A 22,927-nucleotide genomic window follows, 5' to 3' on the forward strand; every position below is an offset into this window, starting at 1 on the left:
TCCCGGGAATAGAGAGACGACCCGGAGACGACTCTCTTTCCGAAAAGGTGTCTACATGCCCATAGCCAGGCCTCCACCACAGACTCCTGCCCAGGAAACCGTCAACCGGGCCACAGTCCCCTCTTGGTCTAGGAAGAAGCTTCTCGCCGGGCAGAAGATACAGCAGGGGAGGGCGGAAGTGGTAAGACTGACGTGGCCTGGGCAGCTCTCCCGATTGCCGGGAGGGCTCCCGGCCCGGGCAGAGGCTCGCTGAGCCTTGTGTGGTCTCCGGAGCTGGGCCGGGCCTCCTGCTGTACAAAGCTCATAGACGTCCACTTCACTGAACCGAGTGCGGGGATCCCTCGTGGTGTAACTTCAGTTTCTACAATCAGGCACAGCGGCGGCCCACCCCGCGGAGGTCGGTCGTCTGGTCCTCAACAGGCCGCTGCTACCGCGCCGCTCTGGGGGAGACCCCAGCTGGAGCCCAAGGGCAGCTACGGGGCTGCAGACGCCTCTGGCGCTGCCTCCACCAGCCCTTCCCGCGCAGTTTGGACCCCGGGTCGGCAGCGGGAAGGTGCAGGAGGTGCGAAGCCGCGTGGTGTTGTCATGGCAACGGGATGGGGCGCGCGCTTGCGGGGAGGTTTGGGACAGACAGACTGAGGGTGAGGGGAACCCGGGTCGAGGCTAAGAGAGGAAAGATGCAGCCCAGTCTTCGGGATACAAACGTGATGTGGTGTGGGGGTCGGGAGATGGCTACTTGAGGGAGGATCGGAGAGGCCAAGGGGAGGAATTGCAGTCATTGAGTTCAATCAGTTCAAAAGACTTAATTTGGGGTGTTACGAGTTGATCCCTGGTTTCCATAACCTCAGGACTCCCCCAAACAGGTTCCGCTGCCTTAAGGATGACAGTCCTAGGACACCCTCGAAGTTGGAGCTGTCAGTGGCTGCCATTCCTGACGCTGCTGCTGAGCACAGGCCATGAGCCAAGGGTGGAAGGTGTGACACACTACAAGGCCGGCGACCCTGTCATTCTATATGTCAACAAAGTGGGACCCTACCATAACCCTCAGGAGACTTACCACTACTATCAGCTTCCAGTCTGCTCTCCTGAGAAGATACGTCACAAAAGCCTTAGCCTGGGTGAAGTGCTGGATGGTGACCGAATGGCTGAGTCTTTGTATGAGATTCGCTTTCGGGAGAATGTGGAAAGAAGAATTCTGTGCCACATGCAGCTCAGTCCTGCACAGGTCAGCCTCTCCACACTGGCTAGAACTTACTCCTCCCTCCCAGGGACTAATAACAGTGCATCACATTTATGGTTTTCAAAGAGTCTTTATGGAAATTATCTGCCTTGATTTCAACTACACGTGGCAGGCAGGGCAGGTGGCATTATTTGCATTCAGTTGATGAAGAAACATACTTGCTCAAAGGTAACTTTTTCAAGACTTCATGGATAGCAAATTGCAGAGCTGATATAAGAGCCTGGGATTCCTGATTCCAAGCTTCCCTGCTGGTAATAAGCTCCCAACTCAATGCTACATAGTTATTTCCTTCCATACTTACCTCTTGGCCCTTAACTGGCTCCTTTACACTCTGACTTATCTTCCCTGTCATGCTATTTTCACTAGCAAATTCTATATTAGGACACCTTTCCTTAATCATCTTTAGACCTTCTTATACCTTACCTGTCCTTTTTCTAGGCTGTAACCCTATCAAACTTTTTTTTGAGAAACCCAACATAGTAGGTTCTAACCCAGTAGTTCTGGACAAGGGGCAGTTTTGTCTCCCAAGAGACATTTGGCACTGCTTGGAGATATTTTCGATTGTCACTATTAAGGGTGCTACTCTAGTGAGAAGAAGCCAGGGAAGGGCCATTCCCCCAAGAATAAATTATCTAGCCCCAAATGTCAGCAGTGCCCAAGCTGAGTAACCCTGCTCTAACCCTGTGACCAGGGAGGCCTTGTCTGATTCCTGACTTGCTCTTTGTAGGTGGAACAGCTGCGCCAGGCCATCGAGGAACTGTATTATTTTGAATTCGTGGTGGACGACTTGCCACTCCGTGGCTTTGTGGGCTACATGGAGGAGAGTGGCTTCCTGCCTCACAGCCACAAGATAGGACTCTGGACCCATTTGGACTTCCATCTGGAATTCCATGGAGATCGAATTATATTTGCCAACGTCTCAGTGCGGGATGTCAAGCCCCATAGTTTAGACGGGTTACGACCTGATGAGTTCCTAGGCCTCACCCACACCTACAGTGTGCGCTGGTCTGAGACTTCGGTGGAGCGTCGGAGTGACAGGCGCCGTGGTGATGATGGTGGTTTCTTTCCCCGAACACTGGAAATTCATTGGTTGTCCATCATCAATTCCATGGTGCTTGTATTTTTACTGGTGGGTTTTGTGGCTGTCATTCTCATGCGTGTGCTTCGGAATGACCTGGCTCGGTACAACTTGGATGAGGAGACAACCTCTGCAGGTTCTGGTGATGACTTTGACCAAGGTGACAATGGCTGGAAAATCATCCATACCGATGTCTTCCGTTTCCCTCCATACCGTGGTCTGCTCTGTGCTGTGCTTGGCGTGGGTGCCCAGTTCCTGGCCCTTGGCACTGGTGAGGTGATAAAAATTAACCAGGGGGTTTTCTCAAGGGTTAAATGTAAACAGGTGATTTTTGAGAAAAGATCTGCAGATCTGTCCAAGGCGAGGGGCAGAACTAAGGGTGGAGTGGCTCTAGCAAGGATGTATATATTCTAATTGTGAGTTTTCTGGACAACAGAATTGGGGGATAGTGTTTTGCTGGAGGTCTTGGGTCTGAAAGGAGGAAGCTGATTCCTCTGAAGTTGCCAGAGGAATAGGTGAGACCTAATGCAGATTTCTCACTACCACCCTGCAGGCATTATTGTCATGGCGCTGCTGGGCATGTTCAATGTGCACCGTCACGGGGCCATTAACTCGGCAGCCATCTTGTTGTATGCCCTGACCTGCTGCATCTCTGGCTACGTGTCCAGCCACTTCTACCGGCAGATCGGAGGCGAGCGTTGGGTGTGGAACATCATTCTTACCACCAGTCTCTTCTCTGGTGAGAACCGGCCTTTCCATGGTGGGCGCGTCATAGAACCTGGGATAGAGTCAGAGTGAGGCTTCAAGGGAATGAAAATCAGCAAAAGAAACAATAAGAAAACCATTCAAAAGACAAGAATGCATGTATTTTGCATAGTTAAAAATTATTAAGCCCTTAAATATGTGTACTAGTATACTAATGCCTAGTGTACTAGGCAGCGTAGTTAGTGCTCAACATACCTTCATCTCATTTGATCCTTACAATAACAATATGAAGTAGGTAAGATTGTCCCCATTTTACAGATGAGTAAGTTGAATTTCAGGCTAGTTAAGTAACTTGCCCAAGATTACATCCTCCTAAAAAGTAGTGAGCCAGGTTTTAGACCCAGGCAGTTCAACTCTAGAGCCTGTATTCTCAACCATTACACTAAAATAACACTCTGGGATTTATTTTCAGATACTCCTCTTGCCCTTTTCTTTTTAGGTTTCTTTTTGAAGTGGACTACTCCACTCTAGCCTTTAAGCTGGCTTGTCCTTTCAAAGTTGGCCTTCTAAACATTTCATGTTCCAAAGCTAAGGGTCTGATTTACATTCCATCACATTTAAGGTTGCACTGAGGTTTTCTGAAAACAGGACCCTAATCCAAAGGAATGTTTTGTGCTAGGAATCATTGATGCCTCAGCGGGACAGGCCCTTGGAGGCAGGTGGATTTGTGTCAATCTTAGGTCTTATGTAAAGCTACCTTTTTTAAAAAATATTTATTAATTTTTAGATAAAGGGGAAGGGAGGGAGAAAGAGAGTGAGAAACGTCAATGTGTGGTTGACTCTCGTGTGCCCCCATCCAGGGACCCGGCCTACAACCCAGGCACGTGCCCTAACTGGGAATCGAACCAGCAATCCTTTGGTTCTCAGACTGGTGCTCAATCCACTGAGACACACCAGACAAGGGTGTAAAGCTAATGGATAGGGGAGGGGTATCAGTAAGATAAGGAATAAGAAGTGGGATCTGTACCCTGGCTGGTGTAGCTCAGTGGATGGAGCACAGGCCTGTGAAGCAAAGGGTTGCTGGTTCGATTCCCAGTCAGAGTGTATGCCTGGGTTGCAGGCCAGGTCCCCAGTAGGGGACACATGGGAGGCAACCACACATTGATGTTTCTCTCCCACTCTTTCTCCTTCCCTTCCCCTCTCTCTGAAAATAAATAAAATATTTAGAAGAAAAAGAAGTGGGATGTGAAAGGCTGGCACCTACCTGGGAGCAGGGTTTTTTCACCCCTCTCCCCTTTAGACCTAGTCTGAGTGGGTGCCCCAGGGGCATAGTGCCTCGTGCTGACCCTCCTTCCTCTGGGGGCCCATCCTCACAGTGCCTTTCTTCCTGACGTGGAGTGTGGTGAACTCAGTACATTGGGCCAATGGTTCGACCCAGGCTCTGCCAGCCACCACCATCCTGCTGCTTTTGACTGTTTGGCTGCTGGTGGGCTTTCCTCTCACTGTCATTGGAGGTATCTTCGGGAAGAACAATGCTAGCCCCTTCGATGCACCTTGCCGCACCAAGAATATTGCCCGGGAAATCCCGCCTCAACCATGGTACAAGTCTACTCTCATCCACATGACTGTTGGAGGCTTCCTGCCTTTCAGGTATCCTCCCTTTATCCTACGGCCGTCACTCTCAGGTTCCTGCCCTCAGTTTTTCCTTTCCCCACCCACCCTATGTACCTTAACCTAGTGTCAGTGATAACCTCTGGTTCAGCCCTACCTTTAAGAGACCACTAAATGGTTCCTCCTTTCTCTAAGTAGGACTGAGCTTGAAACAATTCAAATGTGAGGTGTCTCACTTGTAGAGGCATTGCTCTTTTCACCGTCTTCCTGGTTTCTGACTTGAGTGTCTACAAATGCTATGTGGGGAAAAGCCCATTTGATGATTTGCTCAATTTGTTGAGTACCTCTTAGTGGCAGGCAGATAATACAGTGGAAAAGAAAACAGACAAGATCTCTATTCTCAACTTATCAAAGATGTTCTGAAAATGAAATCAGCTAATCATAGGCAAAAGAAACCCCAACAAGCCAGGAACTCCAGGGCAGGGAGTGGACTGGACCCACTCACCACATCAACCCAGTAACTGGAGGGGTGCTTGCAGTGCACAGCCCTTTAATGCAGTGTCTCTTCTCTTCACAGTGCCATCTCTGTGGAGCTGTATTACATCTTTGCCACAGTGTGGGGTCGGGAGCAGTATACTTTGTATGGCATCCTCTTCTTTGTCTTCGCCATCCTGCTGAGTGTGGGAGCTTGCATCTCCATTGCACTCACCTACTTCCAGTTGTCAGGGGAGGATTACCGCTGGTGGTGGCGATCTGTGCTGAGTGTTGGCTCCACTGGACTCTTCATCTTCCTCTACTCGGTTTTCTACTATGCCAGGCGCTCCAACATGTCAGGGCCCGTACAGACAGTGGAATTCTTTGGCTACTCCTTACTTACTGGTTATATCTTCTTCCTCATGCTGGGCACCATCTCCTTTTTTTCTTCCCTAAAGTTCATCCGTTATATCTATGTTAACCTCAAAATGGACTGAGTTTTGGGTGGCAAAACTACTGCTCTTCTCTCCCTTTCTTCACGCTCCATTTCTTACCAACATCTCTTCTGATTGACTGAATTGTGTGATGGCATTGTTGCCTTCCCCCTTGCCCTTTGGGACTCCCTTCCCCAGGGAAGTTCCGGAAATTATTAATATTATATAAGAAGTATATATTTGAACTTTTTAAGTTGCTTTTAGTTTTGGTCCTGATTTTTCTTTTTACAATTATCGAAATAAAACTTATTAAGAAAAAGGGTCCTGTAGTTGGAGGGTTTGGTCTGGATATAGGATCTCGAGCCCTGCCGTTGCACACAGTGTCCCTTAGGAAGCCGAGTAAGCCGCAAAATAAACGGAACTCGAGTTCTCCACGGAGCCTGGGAACTCTCAGCTGGAGGAACCTACCTCGCCAGGGAGCCGTTTCCGCGGCTCAGCCGCGCTCAGCACAACGGAAGTCAAGGAACTGGAGCTCTGTGCAGGAAGCGAGTTGAATCACTCTGGCTAAGGGAGGGTCGCGGAGCAACGCCCTTTCCGCCGGAAGTGGGTTTCAGAGCTTCCACGTGCTGTCCCTCCCACCTCCCGGCCAAGTAGCGGTGGCTCGGCTGCTGCCATGGAGCCCGCGGGCCTGGAACTGATCCTGCGGGAGCTGCTGATGCCGGACACCGAGCGCATCCGCCGGGTACGGGGCAGACGAGGCCGAACAGGGGCAAGCGGGAGGTTGCGGGAAAAGCCCGACTCTAACTCCCGGTACCCCCAGGCCACCGAGCAGCTCCAGACCGTTCTTCGGGACCCCGCCGCCCTGTCTGCGCTCTGCAACCTGTTGGCCTCCGCGGCCGATCCTCAGGTGAAGCTCGTGCCCCTTCCCGCTGAGCTTCCCACAGTACGCCACTGGTGAAGCCCCCGCTCTTGCCCGGACCCTCACACGCCTGCTTCCTGGCCCTAGATCCGCCAGTTCGCAGCCGTGCTGACCCGCAGACGATTGAGCACCCGCTGGCGACGGCTGTCAGCGGATCACCGGGAGAGGTAGGCAGGGCTGGGGGCGGGGCGGGGCGGGGCCAGGATGAGATAGGCAGGCGGAGAACCAAACGCCTACCACCTGTGTTCCAGCATCAAGTCCCTGGTTCTGACGACCCTCCAGAGAGAGACAGAGTAAGTGCTCACCCACCTCCTCTCGGATCCTGGCTGATTCCAGTCTGGTACCCACTCTGGTTTTCTGCCTTCTCTTCCATCTCCAGGCTGGGAGTTGGGGGCAGGGACTTCAGTTTTAGACCGAGGGTAGGGCAAAGATTCTAAAGCTGTGTTAAGACTAAAGTTCTTGAGAGTGGGTTGTGATGTTCTGCCAGAAAAATGAAACTAAATTTAGTCTGAATGAGGTCAAGCTCACCAGATTATACACCCATCATGCTATTGACTTCCCTTTGAGCCTCTATCTTATGTGTCCCAACTTGGCAAAGACCCTGTTCCACCACCTGGAAGTTTCTCTCCTGACCACCCGATGAAGGCAAGGCCAGCATGCACAGGGGAGTATTGGAAGGTGATTGGGGGTCGGGGGAATCTCTGGTGTTTGCAGGCACACTGTGAGCCTTAGCTTGGCCCAGCTCTCAGCTACTATTTTTCGGAAGGAAGGCCTGGAGGCCTGGCCTCAGCTGATGCAGCTTCTTCAGCACAGTACCCACAGCTCCCACATCCCTGAGAGAGAGGTACCGTTACGTGGTTGGTAGGAGGGAGGGACAGAGAGGCTGGATAGACCGTGTAAGCTTTTCCCTCTCGTCCCCTGCTCCTGGACAGATGGGGCTTTTGCTGCTAAGTGTAGTGGTGACCTCCCGGCCTGAGGCCTTCCGACCCCACCACCGGGAACTTCTTCGGCTCTTGACTGAGACCCTTGGTGAGGTGGGGTCTCCTGGGCTTCTCTTCTACTCTCTGCGCACTCTGACCACCATGGCCCCTTACCTCCGCACTGATGACGTGGTGAGATGTGGGCCCTCACTCTCCCTGGCTCCCTACCCTTGGATTTTTAGGTCCTTACCCTTGCAGGATGCAGAGCTACTTTAGACTCTTTCTCTGCCTGTTGTCCTTCCTAACAGTTGAGAAGGGAGAGTGTGGGTGGCTGTGGCTGGACTCCTGCGTCTAGGCTTCAAGGAAGCTTCCATCTTCTGGGGCCTGCAGATAGGCTGCATTATGCTTTCTTGATTCAACTCATCCTTTGTTGTCTAGCCTCTGGCGCGGATGTTGGTGCCCAAGCTTATCATGGCCCTGCAGACTCTGATCTCTGTAGATGAGGTGAGGACATTTGGGCAGGAGCTCTGTTGGAAGAAGGGTGTAGGAGCATCCAGTCTCATCCACTGAATAAGAGCATGGTAACCCTGTGACTTGTCTGTCTGTCTGGCAGGCAAAGGCTTGTGAGGCCATGGAGGCCCTGGATGAATTGCTGGAGTCAGAGGTGCCTGTCATCACCTCCCACCTCTCTGAGACCCTCACATTCTGCCTGGGGGTGAGCTGGGGGTGGGCATGGCCCCTGCTGTTTTTTCTGTATTTTCCTTCCCTGTTTCTGATTCGCCTTAGTCTCTGGGCAGGTGGCTAGAAACACAGCTCTGGGTGATGCAGTGCGTGTACGTATTCTCTGCTGCCTCACTTTTTTGGTCAAAGTCAAGAGCAAGGTGAGTGTCCCCTGACACACCCAACACCTCCCCCCCCATCCCTCATCTCACACCTGGGGCTTTTTGACAATCTTGGAATATTCAGAGTGCCATAACTAAGATGTTTAAGACTTGTCCTGGCCTCACCCTGGTTCCTGGTTGAGAGGTAAAACTCCTGCTAGAGCACTTTATGGGCTGAAAGGCTGGGATTTTTAACATGAGTCCATCTTGGAAGCAGATTTTCAGGGACACCTTTCCACCCTTCCTCTCAAGGCCTTACTGAAGAATCGTCTCCTGCCCCCCTTGCTGCACACCCTTTTCCCCATTATTGCTGCTGAGCCGCCCTTGGGCCAGCTGGATCCAGAGGACCAGGATTCAGAGGAGGAAGACCTGGAGATTGGGCTGGTGGGAGAGACACCCAAGCACTTTGCTGTACAGGTGCTGTGGGGCAAGGGCGGGGCGGGGCATTAGGTGGCTGTAGGAGGTTGGGGGGCAGAGTTGGAGTCCAGCAAAGTTTCCCTGTCATTTTTTAGGTTGTGGACATGCTGGCACTACATTTGCCCCCTGAGAAGCTCTTTACGCCACTAGTAAGTATCTCCGTCCTTCTAGTGCCTGTTGGCCCAAACCCCAGCTGTGCCTAGTCCCCTGAGCAGAAGCTATATGGGCTTTGGTAAGTGTGGAGGGCCTGTTGCCACAAGAGTGGGCAAGCTTGTGCTGGGGTTTCAGGAGAACGCCCTGTGCTTCCCTAGATGCCCATGCTGGAAGAGGCCTTGAGGAGCGCAAGCCCCTACCAGCGCAAGGCGGGGCTCCTTGTGCTGGCTGTGCTGTCCGACGGAGCTAGTGACCACATCAGGCAGAGGTGTTTATTCCTGTCCTGCAGGGAGGGTGGACCATGGCATGAGGACCATGTGACCCACAGCAGTCCAGATCTGTGCTTGTCGTTTGTACCTAATTATTAATAGTGTTTGCCCTCTAATCTCAGAAGCATTCTGATTTGAAAGATAAATGAAAATGAAAGGCTGTCCCAGCTGTAGGGACCAGGGGGTGGTACCTATCGTCCGGTGATAGAGAAAGCCTGGGGAAAACAGGAGAACGGTCCAGCCCAGGGCTCTCAGTTCCTGCCCCTCAGACTATGTTCTCTTGTCCTGCCTTATCCAGACTGCTGACCCCACTACTGCAGATTGTGTGCAAGGGTCTGGAGGACCCTTCCCAAGTTGTGCGCAATGCCGCGCTCTTTGCCCTGGGCCAGTTCTCAGAGAACCTACAGGTCAGTGGGGCTGAATGTGGGTAGCCACTGGTTCCAAGGACCAGCTCCATGTCCTCAGGAGCCCCTGCTGCCATTGGCACTGAGGTGTGTGCCATTCGGTAGAGCTGACTCAAGGTCCACTCTCTCCCACAGCCTCATATCAGCAGCTATTCAGGGGAGGTGATGCCACTGCTCCTTGCCTACTTGAAGTCAGTGCCTCCCAGGCACACACACCACCTAGCCAAGGCCTGCTATGCCCTGGAGAATTTTGTGGAAAACCTAGGTATTGGAGGCAGTTAAGGGTGCAAGGGAGGGCACAAAGCTGTACCTTTGGCTGAAGGGGGCAGGATGTGCAACTTTTGAACCGCTGCCTGTGGTGGGGAGGAGGGTGTGGCGGGGCCACAAGAAGCATCAGCCTGGAGGCATGTGGACCCCTAGAATGTAGAGACCTGGGTTGCTGGTTAGACGGGCACCCTTTCCCACAGGGCCTAAAGTGCAGCCCTACCTTCCGGAGCTTATGGAGTGTATGCTGCAGCCTCTGAGGAATCCCAGCCGTCCCCAGGCCAAAGAGCTGGCTGTGAGCGCCCTGGGGGCCATTGGTGAGGAGAAAGGGGCAGGAGGCAGGGCGTGGGGTTCACCCAGAAAGCCTAGTACCCATCTACCCACAGTTGGTTCTGTCCTGCAGCCACAGCTGCCCAGGCCTCCCTGCTGCCCTACTTTCCTACCATCATGGAGCACCTGCGGGAATTCCTGGTGACAGGCCATGAGGACCTTCAGCCTGTGAGGATCCAGAGCCTGGGTAAGGAAGGGGCTCCCAGGCAGGGTTCCCAGTGCCAGGTGGGGAAGGGCTGATGCTCACCTGGTGTTCACAGAGATCTTCCCCAGGGCAGCACAGGTATCTGTCTTCTCACCAAAGAAGGCGTTCCCATTGTATCTAGGAGTAGGTGGGTGACGCGTGCACTGACCAGCAGTGCCCACGGCGTCATGGATGAGACGTGAGACAAATTCACATGGACTACCAAGTCCTGTGGAGGAAAAGGGCCGGTGAGGCTACTCCCTCAAGGGGGAAGGGCCTCGCCACCCTCTCAAGGGGAGAGTGGCTTGGAGTGGCCAGGCAACTCTCTCCCAAGGAGAGAGAGTGCCCCCACCCTTGCCTAGTCAGGCTTTTTTTGGGATTTTTGCACAGGAGTTCAGGCATAGCTTATTAATCATTGTCAAGCAGTAAACAGTAGATAGTATACAAAGAACCATCAGGGTTTCTTCTAAATCAGGGCCTGTCAGCTAAAAGGCTACAGAACTTTGGGAACATAAACTCTTCTTCTGCCCGAGCCCTTATCATCTAACTGAAAGCATTTTTTCTTTTTTTTTTCTTTTTTAATCAATGTGTGGTTGCTTCTCGTGGGTCCCCTTCTGGGAACTGGCTTGCAACCCAGGCATGTGCCCTGACTGGGAATCAAACCTCGATCCTTTGGTTCACAGGCCTGTGCTCAATCCACTGAGCTACACCAGCCAGGGCTAAAAGCATTCTTAAACAAAGCAGGTCTCACAGGGTTTTACATATTCCTTCTCAGGCCTAATTACCCAGGGAGCCCGCCATTCCCAGCACAAGGCTTGGACCGCCTTCCCCATCATAGGTTTTTAGACTTAAGTGGATTAGAGCCAGGAAGCACTTCTCCCAGAGGACATGCGGACTCAGGCTTCATCACAGCTTGGGGGGGCGAGTGTCCATCACTCCCTCTTTGTCGCAGCACCGTCCCCACCCCCTGCCCCGAGTCCTTCCATGATGGCCTCCCATGTGATCCTGTCTGACCTAGGTTGCCCCTCCTCTGAGGGGTCTCACTTGTCTCTGACCATCTGACCACACTTTGGAGGCAGGGAGATAAAGCAGGGGCAGCATCTGCTGCCAGAGATAAGCCTTGTCTCCTCAGTGGCTCACATTCCAAAGGTCGCACACTCAGCCTTAACCGGTTGCAATTCCTGAAACCAGGCAGAGCAGTTCCCAACAGGTGGGATTTCTCCAGCTGCCACCTTTGGTCCCCAGGTCTTGTCCCTGCATTCCTCTGGCCCATTTCTACTTCCTTGTGCTAACCAAATCTTTGCCCCACAGAGACACTGGGGGTGCTGGCACGAGCAGTGGGGGAGCCCATGAGGCCCCTGGCTGAGGAATGCTGCCAGCTGGGACTGGGCCTGTGCAACCAGGTAGACGACCCTGACTTGCGGCGCTGCACGTGAGTGAGCCCCCACTTCCCCCCACTCCAGCCCTCAGTCCTTTGGTTCTGGACCATAGGTTTCCCTGGCTCCCCCATCCTGTCTGGCTACCATAGGCAAAACTCTACAGCTTCTACCTGCCTCCACCAGGTACAGCCTGTTTGCAGCCTTATCGGGGCTGATGGGTGAGGCCCTGGCACCCTACCTGCCACAAATCACCACACTCATGCTGTTGTCACTGCGTTCCACTGAGGGCATTGTGGTGAGCAGAGAGGAGGTGGGCTGGGCAGTGCGTGGGATTTATCCTCCCGTCACAGCTGAGCGAGAGTCTGTGCTCTGCCTCCATTGTCCAGCCTCAGTATGATGGCAGCAGCTCTTTCCTTCTGTTTGATGATGAGAGTGATGGGGAGGAAGAGGAAGAGCTCATGGATGAGGACGAGGAAGAGGAGGATGACTCAGAGATCTCAGGGTGCGGAGGGGTGCCATCATAGGCATGGTCAGAGGGACCCTCGTTGTGGACAAAGGCCCAGTGCCAGACTTGCTCCAGCTGGCACCTGATTGCAGCTACTACCCCCACCTCACTCCAGGTACAGTGTGGAGAACGCCTTTTTTGATGAGAAGGAAGATACCTGCGCTGCCCTGGGGGAGATTTCTGTGAACTCCAGGTGAGCATCAGCCCTTCCCCACCTGGCACTGGGAACCCTGCCTGGAAGCCTCTTCCCATGGCCTTGTGTCTGTTTATAGTGTGGCCTTCCTTCCCTACATGGAGAGTGTCTTTGAAGAAGTATTCAAACTTCTGGAGGTGAGTGCATGGTGAGTGGAGTTGGTGAGGTTCAAGGGTCAGGGGCCCTGTGTTCACCCTGCACAGAGGAAGCACATTTCACTCTTTACCCTGCAGTGCCCTCACCTGAATGTGCGCAAGGCAGCCCACGAGGCCCTGGGTCAGTTATGCTGTGCACTGCACAAAGCCTGTCAGAGCTGCCCTTCGGAGCCCAGCACGGCTGGTGAGAAGGGCACCGGGGCGGGGCAGGCGCCTCTGGGGCCAGGGGGTGCTTGGGAGAGGGGCAGGGCCTGACCAGAACATCAGCAGCCAATCATGTCCCCAGCTCTACAGGCCACCCTGGCCCAGGTGGTGCCATCCTACATGCAGGCAGTGTACAGGGAGCGCGAGCGCCAAGTGGTGATGGCCGTGCTGGAGGCCCTGACAGGAGTGCTGCGTAGCTGTGGGACCCTCACACTGCAGCCCCCTGGGCGCCTGGCTGAGCTCTGCAACATGCTCAAGGCTGTGCTGCAGAGGAAGGTGAGCAGGGCAGGTGCATACAGGCCCCAGGTGGGGATGGTCAGGGGCTACAAGTCCAGCTCCCCCGTACCCCCCACCCACAGAGAGGAGAAGGGGCAGGAGAGCTGAGGCTGAGCTGACCTATCTCTCTCTGCAGACAGCCTGTCAGGACACTGAAGAGGAGGAGGAAGACGAGGACCAGGTGAGAGCATGGATGCAAACTCTGGGACCAGGCAGTGTGTCTGGTATTCTCCACGGGGCAGGGTGGACAGTGCACTTGGGCTTGGCCTAGGCGAGCCAGGGCTGCTAAAGATCGGTAATGGCTTTGAATGATACAGCCCTGCTCCCACTAAGGCTTCCTCAAGGTGGGGACTCAGGATGGGCTTGGATTGGTAGGTGGGAGTAGGAGGGCCAGGAGAAAAAGCTGGATTACAGACAAGCCCAGCCTGAGAGGTGCCAGTCCTGTCACCAAGGGCAGCCCTCACGGGAACCTTTGGCAGTGGAGGAGCATGTTGGGAGGAGCCACAGTCACAGCTGGTGCTGGTGCTCCAGCCCCTGACCTGGCCCCACAGGCTGAATACGATGCCATGCTGCTAGAGTACGCCGGCGAGGCCATTCCTGCCCTGGCAGCTGCAGCCGGGGGAGATGCTTTTGCCCCCTTCTTCGCTGGGTTCTTGCCGTTACTGCTGTGCAAGACAGTGAGTACTCATCACCTGGCTTCAAACCCCATTCCGCCCGAACCCTAACCCCCTACTCTGTCCTAGTCCCAGGCTGACTTGTACTCCTCTCCATTCCAGAAACAGGGCTGCACGGTGGCAGAGAAGTCTTTTGCAGTGGGTACACTAGCAGAGTGCATTCAGGGCCTGGGTGCTGCCTCCGCCCAGTTTGTGTCCCGCCTGCTCCCCGTGCTGCTGAGTGCCACCCGGGAGGCAGACCCTGAAGTGCGGAGCAATGCCATCTTCGGGCTGGGCGTGCTGGCTGAGCACGGGGGCCGCCCTGCCCAGGAGTATCCTCGGCTTACAAGAGTGGCTGAGGTGGGATTGGGAGAGTGTCCCTGGGCTCAGGGATGGGAGAGTGCCTTTTCCTTAACTGTGGACCAGACACTTTTCCAAGCTGGTGGGGCTCCTGCTGCCCCTGCTGGCACGGGAGCGCCATGATCGTGTCCATGACAACATCTGTGGGGCACTTGCTCGCCTACTGATGGCTAGTCCCATGAGGAAACCAGAGCCCCAGGTGAGGGACGGGGATATGGGACAGTGCTTTGGAAGCTAGGGAGAGGACAGGGCAGACCAGAGCCATCTGTATATCCAGGTGCTGGCTGCCCTGCTGCACGCCCTGCCACTGAAGGAGGACCTGGAGGAGTGGGTCACCATAGGGCGCCTCTTCAGCTTCCTGTACCAAAGCACCCCTGACCAGGTAACCTCCATGCTAGAGCCCTCAGGGGACATTAATGCTCCCTTCTCAGAGACAGGCAGAGTTGGCATCAGTTGTAGCTGACGCAGAGTGACGGCTTAAGCCGCCCTTTGACACTGCATACTCTGCTTTCTTACTGGTCTGCAAGGATTGGCAGCCAGGCCTATCATGTGAGAAAAAGGGCTTTCTCTCACCATACAGCATTTTTCCAAAAGGGACCTCCATCCTGTCTGGCCATGTGTATCCCCCAGTCTGAGCCAGAAATCCTAGCTTTCCTAAGCTGATATCCTAGATGAGAGTTCTTTCAGGCTGTGCTTCATGGAGCCTGGGTACATGTGTAGCCACCTCATCTACCATCAGTTACAATCAAAACAGTTTTTCTGTTGTGTTTGACTGTACCAAGTGACTAGGTTTGGACCGATGTCCCTGTGTTTCTGTGTCTTTCACCTTTGGCATGCACCTTTATGGTGGTGCTTCTGGGTGTCTGGGATTTTGATCTTGAGATCATGACTTCAATCACCTTTGGTCACAATTCCCTATCCTCTCCCACTATGCCCCAAAAATTATCATCATGGTGTTTCAGGGGTCCTTCTCATATTTCGATTATCTTAGATTCTTGTGAATTAGTATCAGGCTAGAACAGCTCCAGTGGGAGACTCTGCCTCTCCTTGGCCCCTACCTACTACCCACCACAGTCCTAAAGGGCGCAGGGCTGCTGCTGCCTGAGTCAGCCTGTCTTTTCCCACAGGTGGTAGATGTAGCTCCTGAGCTCCTGCGCATCTGCAGCCTCATTCAGACTGACGACAAGATCCCACCAGGTGAAGGTGGCTGTCATGGGCTGGGCAGGGGGCGGCGAGGAGCAGTGTAGCTCAGAGGGCCTGGAGCAACTAGGGGTTGGGGGCCAGTCCTCCCTGGATCTCTCTCTCTCCTCACCCCACTCAGACACCAAGGCTGCACTGCTGCTGCTCCTGACATTCTTAGCCAAACAGCACACCGATAGCTTCCATTCGGCATTAGGCTCACTGCCTGGAGACCAAGCTCTGGAGCTCCAAGCCATCCTGGGCCTCACCTAAACTGTGGGCTGCAGCCAGGTCAGAGAGAACAGCCTGACCAGGCCCCAAGACCACCAGTCAGCCCAGTTCCTCTCATGCCTTACCAAAGATTCTGGAGACTCAGCCCTGGTTGCTGCCTACGGGGCCGCTGTCCCTAGGGCTGCATCTGTTATGCTATAGGACAATACAAATGGAGTCGTGACAACATACTGTAATAAAGGCAGTTCATTTTCTGCTTTAAACAGTAGCTCTGAGAGCAGAGATGGAGCTTCCTGTCCAGAAAGGAGGCAGGCTGGGCCTAGTGAGGCAGGAGGTGGTAGGTGGTTTAAGGTAGCTAGTTTCCAGGCAACTCCTATACCAGATCTAACCAGAGTGGAATCGGGGCCCCGGCTGGATCAGAAGGCGCCCGTATGGCTTCTCTTGTTCTATGCGTAGGATCTGCTGGGCTGCCAACACTGTCAAGACAGGAAGAGTGGGCTGGTCAGAGGGAGTTCCTACAATGGCCTCTGGTCTGTGTCCCTGCTACACATGCCCACACTCACCCAGGAGCAAGTAGAAGACTCGGGCGGCCATCCTGCGAGGGCTGAGAGGTGGCACCAGGCTGCTAAAATCTGGCTCCCTGTTGGCCTGCAGCTCCAGTGCTACTGCCCTGTGGTGGTCAAGAACCATTAGTGAAGGCCCCATGCTGGGCCCGCCTAGTTGAGGCACCCCCTCCCTGGTACCTGTGCACAGCCTCGAGCGAGAGCAGCTCGAGCTCCAGAGGCAGCTCCAAAGGCATCTCCATGGGCACCTCAGGGAGTTCGGGCACCACGGGCAGTGCAGGGGGCTCTGGCTGCTCCACCTCAGCCCAGGCCCTGGGGGAACATGAGAAGCAGGTAGGTAAGGGAAGTGGCAGCTGTGATGGTGACCAGGGACATACCCATCCTAGCCACTGCCCCACTTGGCCAGGGCTGTGGCCTGAGCCCACCCAGGCTGACTGCTTACCACCGCTCTTCTGGGGGAATGAGGCTGATCTGGGTCTTCTCTTCCTCAGCTGCTTCTATGGAGAGCTCTGTTGGGGGAGGGGGAGGTCCTGATCCAATCTGCTTGGATCTCAGCAGTTGGGACCTATTCAGACTGGATGCCAGAGCTGGGCATTGACTTGTCCCAGGAGGGAGAACTGAAGAGAACTGATGTGTACTTTCTGTGTTAAACACTCCCTCTGACAAGCTGTCAGCAGTTGAGGTACCAGTTTCCCGGGACAGTGGTTAGGGTGGTGGTCTTCACCGCCCCTTAGGGGCTTACCTGAGGACACCATAAGGGGCCCACTGGGCTCCTGGGCCTCCCTCAGGACCTGGGAGTGAAAGAATGATGGCATCAGCATCGCAGAAGCACTTGGGGCGGGAGTGAAACGGTCCCCACCCTGAACCAGCCCAGACTGTCAGACAGGACCTGATGCCATTGGCTCGCACGGGCAGAAGACAGACTCAAGGGAAATTGGTCCTTCGAGAAGGAGAGGGGCTGAGTTACCTCGATATCACTCGGAATTTCTATCTTTCTCCTTTCCTCCTCAGCTGCCACCTCCCTCTTAGCCTCCTCTTCAGGCTCCAGGGGCGGCACTCGCCTGAGTGCTCTTGGGGGTGGCTTAGCACAGTGGGTCCAGACAGCCATCAGTTCTGGGGGTAGCCAGCCAGCTGAGTGGGGACAAAGTGGTGACAGGGACAGGGTTTGAGGCATGAGGAATGCCAAGAGTGAGGAATATGGGGTTAGAGGGTCCCATATGCCAACTCCCACCACTCTTACAGTAAGTTGGGGTTTGGAAGAGCTCCATGGGGCTTCGGATGGTCCTCTCCGGGGGCTGCACCATTGGCTATGTGGGAGGGAAGGCAGAGCCCAGTTAAGAGGGAATCACTGCACTGCCCCATCACCTCTGCAAGGCCTTGTTCTGGGGCCTCTGGCCTTCCAACCCTTCCAGGCACACACCCCTGTCTGCTGTGGTTATTGCTAAAAGTGAGACTTGTAGCTGGTGCCAGTAGATGTCCTGGGCAGGGTCACTGAAGGAGCATGGAGAGTTATGTGTATGCAGATCCCCAGGGCATGCACTTAGGGGATGTTCCCAGTGCCTCCCCAGTTTACAAGGACTAGTATGTACCTGCTGTGGGCCCTCCCTGTCTCCCTGCAAAGTCTGGGCTATACTTACACACTCCCAGCAGTGAGCTCTGGTTTGCAGTTGTTTCTGGAAATCCTCCCGGGAAATCTGAGTCTCCTTGTCCCAGAACAGTAACTGGCGGCGGCGACGGCGAACAGGTGGGAAGGCTGGGGGCCGCTTCTGCTGAGCGGAGAGGGGAGGTGGGGGCAAGGCTACCAATTACTCCTTTTCCTGACATCCTGAGGGACTGCAAACACCCTGCACTGTTGCCAGAGGAAAGGGCTTGGGCAGGCCCTCCGGGAGCACATGCAGCTCCTACCCTGCAGGGGCATACCCATCTGGAAGTGCAGCTGGTTAAATGGTAGTATGGTCAGGGCCACCTTTTACTAGTTTGCATGAAGGCTTGTGTAGGCTAGCAGTGGCCTGGGGCTTGGGGAAGCTTAATATGGGTGAGGAGGGTGAAGACAAGGCTTGGAGGGGCTACTACTCACCTCTGGGCTGGGTGGGGCTGGGAGACGCAGCTCCTCCGGGAGTGGGGGTGTCACCTCTGCAATAACACACATAGAGGGTCCTGCCTTTAGCAAGTGGGTATACAGGGCCCTTGTCTGCAGCAGCTATGCAGATGCCCCCAGGAAGGATCCAGGCCTGGTGGCTACTCACCAGCAAGCGGGACCTCGGGCTCCCATCCTGCTGGCTTCTCCTCCTCTGGGGCCAGGACCGGGGCTGGAAGTAGCTCTGCTACTCCTTCCACCCTGAGGGAAAATAAACAAGAAACATGAGAACACTTATCCTAGCACCAACCCCCTACCTGACCCAGTGGTTCCTGCCCTTACTGTGGAAGAGCGGGAGGTGACAGTGAGGGAACTGCAATTTCCACTTCTGGGGCCCGAGGTTCTTCCCTGGACACTGCAGAGAGAGAGGATCAGGGTTCAGCGCACAGAAGAAATGGAGAGCAGCCCAAGCCCAGACTGCCCATGCCTGGGGCCTGACTGCCCAGCACCGAGCTCCCACACTGTTGGACAGGCCTGCCTTGTTCTTCCAACAAGATAGCTTCATCTGGCTCAGCAATGAGGAGGTCCAGGTCTCGACGGCTAATCTCTGGGAGGTCTGGTTCACCCTGTTGTAAGACGAAGGACAAGGAGAGGGGACTCATTCCATTTCCGAAAAAACAAACTGGACAAGTTTGTATATGACCCTAGAAAGTGTCAACACAAAGGCTAAAACAGGAGAATGAGTCTGAGAGGCACGCCCCAGAGCCAGGTCAAGGAAGCCCAGTGGATGCTCAAGAGCCAGAGGCAGGGAGGGGGTAAATGGAGACAGAAGGCAGAGAATTGGATACAAGGGGGGCTGGGCTGTCAGCAGCAGGACTCCCGCCTCAGTCTCTGAGTGCGGGGGCAACTCACTTCAATTGGCAGCATACGTATGGGCTCTGCCTCCTGGAGTGTGATGGCCTCTGGAGGCAGCACAGTGACTGGGATCCTGTCTGAAGGGGCAGGGAAGTCATACCAGCCCCTCCATCTCTTTCCAAGTTCCCACACCCTCATGAAGCAAAAGCATGGATTCTGGAGTCCAGTCAATCTGGGTTTCATTCAGGCCCAGGCCAGTCACTGGCCATTTGACCCTGGAAGTGCTGCTTAATCACTATGGACTTCACTTTTCTCCCCTCTAAGTTGGGGGTGGGGGTTCTCATCTCATAGGACTCTTTCAAGGCAGTGACGAGGTTACACACATGATGTGCCCCTCACAGGGCCTGGCTCTTAAAGAGCAGCTCAAAGCTGGTTATTTCTTCAGCTGTCAGAGCTTCCTATGCCTCTCACCAGAAAGAAGGCCCTCTCTGCTCACCCGGCTTCCCTGGCTCCATGGGGACCTCAGGAGGGATCTCCTCAGGAACTCTCTCTGGGGTCACAGTCTCCAAAAGGTGCCGGATCTTTGGGGACAAAAATAGGTTTCAGCTTCAGTCCCGTGCTTTCCCACTTTGCAATCTTACACAATGGACTCTTAATACCCCTTATGCCTAATTCTGGTATTAGCATGCAGTGAACTCACTTGCCATCGCGTCTCCCATTCCTGCCCTCACAGACCCCGTCACCCCCCCCACCCCGCCACCCCAGTTATGTAGCCTTTGGCAATTTGTGCAAGAAGCTCTGCATCCATGTATCAAGTGTTGAGGGAAAAGGATTCTTGATCTTAAGGAGCATTTGGTTTAGTGAGGAGACAAGTTTGTATATGACCCTAGCAAGTGTCAACACAAAGGCTAAAACAAGGCCCTGTGTGCTGAGGTCCAGGACAGTATTTGGCTCTGGCCAGGAGTGGGATAGAAACTTCATGGAAAAGGGTAGCATTTGAGTGAAGTCTGTAAGGATATGTAGAATCTGACTAGTAAAGAACAAGGGGTGACATGGGCTTATCAAGCGAAGAACTGAATGTGGCATCTTTGGGACCAGGGGTCAGACTGGTGTGTTGGGGGCCAAACGCCCAGAGAATGTGTTGAGATGCCTGGGGATGGCTACCTCTGGAGCAAGGCACAGAGAGTCCTAAATGCTAGTATTCTGTTCGCAGTGGGGAGCTGCTGGAGGTGTCTTTGAAGGATGGGAATAACAGTGAATACGTTGCAGAGGTGTCGGGAATGGGTGGAGAAGGACATGGGTAGGAAAACCTAGTGCCGAGGGATAATGAGGGCCTGGATTAGGGCCTTGGAACAGAGTGGAGATGAGTGGGGACAAGAAGAGCCTCTAGGTTGGTCTGGAGTAAGTAAATAGAGCAGGTTTGTTTGGGTTGGCCCACCATGACAGTCCCGCAGCACTGACTTGTGGGGCAGATCTGCGGCAGCTCCCTGCCCTCACCCCAGTGTCGGACTGGTGCAGGAACAGCAAGCACTCCCTTCTGTACTGTCAGCCCACCAGTCTGAGGTGCCCCGGGGGAATGAGCCCCACCTGAGGTATATGGAAGGGGCTGGGAAGTCTGGGATCCACAGACATCATCCCAAAAAAGGGGTCTGGAGCATCTTCCAGGATCTCCATCATGTCCAGGTGGTTAGGAAGCAAGAGGCTGGGTCTGAGAAAGAATGTGGCTGTCAAGGTCTGAGGCTGAGATGAGCAAACACCAAGCAGGGAGGTTCCCCAGCAAAGGCTGGGTGGTCCAGGCCCAGGGAGACACTCACAGGTCCGTGTCCACCATATCTATGCGGATCTGCAACTGGGCACGATGCAGGCGCTCCAAGATGTGCTGAATGTCCTCTGTGGGCAGGGAGTACAAAATGGGGAGAGCCAGCTTAGCCCAGGGCCACTCAGCTCTGCCCCACCTCGCGGCAGATCCTTCTCAGTCTTACCTACGAGGTACTGGCATTGTTGTGTGTAGACCCGGATCACGCCGATCTGGAGCTGGGCTGAGAGATAGAGAGAGAAGCGGGGGCGCGGCAGGCCGGGCTGCGGGGGTTCCACTTGCACCAGCACGTAACTGAGGATTTCCTCACTAGGAGAATAACGTGCCCCGATTACCACCAAGCCTGCGCGGAGAACCAGCCCCACAAAACTTGTCTCCCTAACCCACACCAGCGCCAGGTCCATTTTCTTGGCCTTACCAGGTCTTCACCACATTCACCTTCAGGTATTCACGCTTCACCAACCGGCTGCCACGAGTTGCTGCCAGCCTGGACGGAGTGCGAGTGGGGGATGGGGGCGGGGAGCTGTCAGGCAGAGATTTCGGGGCGCCCCTCCCAGCTCGCCCACCCTGGCCCAGCCAGCTTTTACCAGATGGTGGCAAAGCAGCCGGTGTGGCGCTGAAGCACATTGGGATAGTAGAACATCGTCCCTCCAAGGTTTCGCCCTCTCGTCGTCTACCACTCCTGTGTTCGGATATCAGTCCGAATTCTTTAGGACACCGGATTTCCCGGCACCCGTTGGAGAGAAGTAAGGATTTGGACAGGTGGGGCAGCGGATGGACACAGAATGCCAAATAAATGAGCAGATAAACATGTGGTGGATGAACGATTTAGGGGACAAGTAAGGCGTCAGTCCCTTAAGGGTTCTCACACCATGTCGGTGCTTCGAACTTACGGGAGCAGGTTGGAGATGCAGAGCTCCTGAGGAGAGTCCTGGTGATGGTCCAGACCAGGCCCAGATCGTGGAGGCCCTGTGCAAAGATGTCTGGCTCTGGGCCTTTGCTCTCAGCTTGAGCAGCGACAGTCTCACCCAGTCGCCCCCTTGCGGGCTAGATCCCGCCGCAGGGAGCATGCACTTGGGTACTCTGTGACCGGCTCCTCAGCAGCAGAGGGTGGCCCCCAGAACAGCTAATGGGAACAGGGGTCTGCCAAACTGAGCTGGTTCCAGGCGCCAAGCTGCCTGCTAGGAGTCTAGGAGATAGGCCACTCTACCCCCCGCCCCCCAGCACACACATACACACATACACACAGAGAGGAACGAACCAATCGGCAGAACCCTGCGCGCTGCTGGGCCATTATGAGGTGTCCTGACCAATAGGGTCTCTTTCCCCTTGGTAGCGAGGGTTTCTCGGAGACGCTTCTCTGCCGACCAATGAGAGAGGAGCAAATCCCAGCCTTTTCTTCATCCACCCTGGTAACAAGGGCATTTCACCCAATGGGGTCAAGTCTGGGGCAAAGGCCTTGGTCCTGTACGGGCGCCTGACTTGCGGCTAGACCTTGCCCTGCCCCCTCCAAAACCTAGCAGGTAGCAATTGTTTGGTCTTTGGGCCAGCTTTGGGTCTACCTTGAGCTGGGCAGGTAGAAACGGTGTGAGGTGGCCTGAGAGCCACCACAGGTGGATGGGGGAAAAGTAGATCTCACAGGAAGTTAACAGGGGACTTGCCTCTTCATTTCCCAAACTTGATCAGTTGAGGTTGTTGTGGGCATGCCTGATCTGCCTGTTTTCCAGTTGTGAATGTTCTCCTGGCTGAAATAGATTTTAGCTTTTTGGATGCAGGATATATTCTCAGCAAACTTACCTGTCTCCACGCCTCCTGCCTTTCTTTGCACATTTAGTCTAGATGACCTTCCCAGCCTCAACTCCAGGGCATGCTGAGTCTTTTTAAGACTTAGCTCTCATTGCAGCCCAGCTGATCCTATTTTATTTTGTTCTTTGAATTTGAGAGCTCTTGAGATTGGGGTCTTGTGTTTTCAATTAGTGCCTGGAACCTAGTTCGGTAAGTATTTGACAAATGACTGTGCAATTACACTAAACTTATAACCACAAAACGAGAATGTCAAGGCTAGTATCTAGTGCAAACCTGGCCTTTGCAGATGAGAAAATGAAGGCCCAATACAGGCTCTTTCTCCTGGACCATACAGCTTTTAGTTCTGGTTGAAACTCTGATCTCTTGAATTTCAGTGTTCCTAATCCCCATTT

The 22,927-nt window shown here is 54.3% G+C and overlaps 3 protein-coding genes and 1 long non-coding RNA gene across 7 annotated transcripts; 2 read left to right on the plus strand and 2 right to left on the minus strand.

Annotated features, from left to right (window-relative positions):
- Nucleotides 1–35: 35 nt before the first annotated feature.
- Nucleotides 36–5,605, plus strand: TM9SF1 (transmembrane 9 superfamily member 1). 4 transcript variants are annotated; one of them, XM_037037577.1, is made up of 6 exons: nt 36–181; nt 864–1,225; nt 1,968–2,589; nt 2,872–3,057; nt 4,400–4,673; nt 5,212–5,605. In XM_037037577.1, the coding sequence occupies exons 2-6, from the start codon at nt 881–883 to the stop codon at nt 5,603–5,605; spliced, it is 1,821 nt and encodes a 606-aa protein (XP_036893472.1). In that variant the 5' UTR covers nt 36–181; nt 864–880. The 4 variants fall into 4 exon arrangements, with proteins under 4 accessions (XP_036893472.1, XP_036893471.1, XP_036893470.1 ...); XM_037037576.1 differs by lacking the exon at nt 36–181 and adding an exon at nt 438–562 and having other exon boundaries at nt 849–1,225; XM_037037575.1 differs by lacking the exon at nt 36–181 and adding an exon at nt 438–562.
- On the minus strand, nt 2,375–6,095 carry LOC118980898 (uncharacterized). The gene is made up of 2 exons (XR_005065234.1): nt 6,011–6,095; nt 2,375–3,096 (listed from the first exon to the last, which is right to left on the minus strand). It is a non-coding gene; the product is annotated as an uncharacterized LOC118980898 (long non-coding RNA).
- IPO4 (importin 4) lies at nt 6,034–15,654 on the plus strand. Its single transcript, XM_037037568.1, has 30 exons — nt 6,034–6,284; nt 6,363–6,449; nt 6,549–6,628; nt 6,713–6,754; nt 7,176–7,305; nt 7,394–7,573; nt 7,820–7,885; nt 7,995–8,096; nt 8,179–8,262; nt 8,515–8,679; nt 8,775–8,828; nt 8,991–9,100; nt 9,400–9,508; nt 9,641–9,770; nt 9,973–10,086; nt 10,173–10,286; nt 11,595–11,715; nt 11,846–11,957; nt 12,049–12,164; nt 12,283–12,360; nt 12,440–12,497; nt 12,594–12,699; nt 12,802–12,995; nt 13,132–13,176; nt 13,547–13,672; nt 13,772–13,980; nt 14,075–14,207; nt 14,286–14,390; nt 15,136–15,205; nt 15,330–15,654. Exons 1-30 carry the CDS (start codon nt 6,216–6,218, stop codon nt 15,458–15,460), a joined length of 3,240 nt encoding a protein of 1,079 aa, XP_036893463.1. The 5' UTR covers nt 6,034–6,215; the 3' UTR covers nt 15,461–15,654.
- On the minus strand, nt 15,650–22,513 carry REC8 (REC8 meiotic recombination protein). The gene is made up of 19 exons (XM_037037580.1): nt 21,317–22,513; nt 21,148–21,216; nt 20,896–21,038; nt 20,728–20,803; nt 20,501–20,621; nt 19,410–19,494; nt 18,971–19,050; nt 18,597–18,684; nt 18,401–18,473; nt 18,228–18,319; nt 18,059–18,114; nt 17,619–17,747; nt 17,222–17,288; nt 16,949–17,112; nt 16,724–16,772; nt 16,424–16,490; nt 16,162–16,293; nt 15,982–16,088; nt 15,650–15,894 (listed from the first exon to the last, which is right to left on the minus strand). The coding sequence occupies exons 1-19, from the start codon at nt 21,370–21,372 to the stop codon at nt 15,803–15,805; spliced, it is 1,746 nt and encodes a 581-aa protein (XP_036893475.1). The 5' UTR covers nt 21,373–22,513; the 3' UTR covers nt 15,650–15,802.
- Nucleotides 22,514–22,927: the final 414 nt, after the last annotated feature.

The sequence above is a fragment of the Sturnira hondurensis genome, unplaced genomic scaffold (genome assembly GCF_014824575.4).
Source record: "Sturnira hondurensis isolate 20B ecotype Veracruz unplaced genomic scaffold, ASM1482457v3 Scaffold0023357, whole genome shotgun sequence".
Taxonomy (NCBI): domain Eukaryota; kingdom Metazoa; phylum Chordata; class Mammalia; order Chiroptera; family Phyllostomidae; genus Sturnira; species Sturnira hondurensis.

Coding starts and splice junctions, on each gene's coding strand:
- IPO4 (XM_037037568.1), top strand. CDS start 6,216: ATGGAGCCCGCGGGCCTGGAACTGATCCTGCGGGAGCTGCTGATGCCG. Junction 7,306..7,393: donor CCCACATCCCTGAGAGAGAG/GTACCGTTACGT, acceptor GCTCCTGGACAG/ATGGGGCTTTTGCTGCTAAG. Junction 8,680..8,774: donor CCAAGCACTTTGCTGTACAG/GTGCTGTGGGGC, acceptor GTCATTTTTTAG/GTTGTGGACATGCTGGCACT.
- REC8 (XM_037037580.1), bottom strand. CDS start 21,372: ATGTTCTACTATCCCAATGTGCTTCAGCGCCACACCGGCTGCTTTGCC. Junction 21,217..21,316: donor GGCTGCTTTGCCACCATCTG/GTAAAAGCTGGC, acceptor CACTCCGTCCAG/GCTGGCAGCAACTCGTGGCA. Junction 17,289..17,618: donor GAGCTCACTGCTGGGAGTGT/GTAAGTATAGCC, acceptor CCTCCCACATAG/CCAATGGTGCAGCCCCCGGA.
- TM9SF1 (XM_037037577.1), top strand. CDS start 881: ATGACAGTCCTAGGACACCCTCGAAGTTGGAGCTGTCAGTGGCTGCCA. Junction 2,590..2,871: donor GTTCCTGGCCCTTGGCACTG/GTGAGGTGATAA, acceptor ACCACCCTGCAG/GCATTATTGTCATGGCGCTG. Junction 3,058..4,399: donor TACCACCAGTCTCTTCTCTG/GTGAGAACCGGC, acceptor CCATCCTCACAG/TGCCTTTCTTCCTGACGTGG.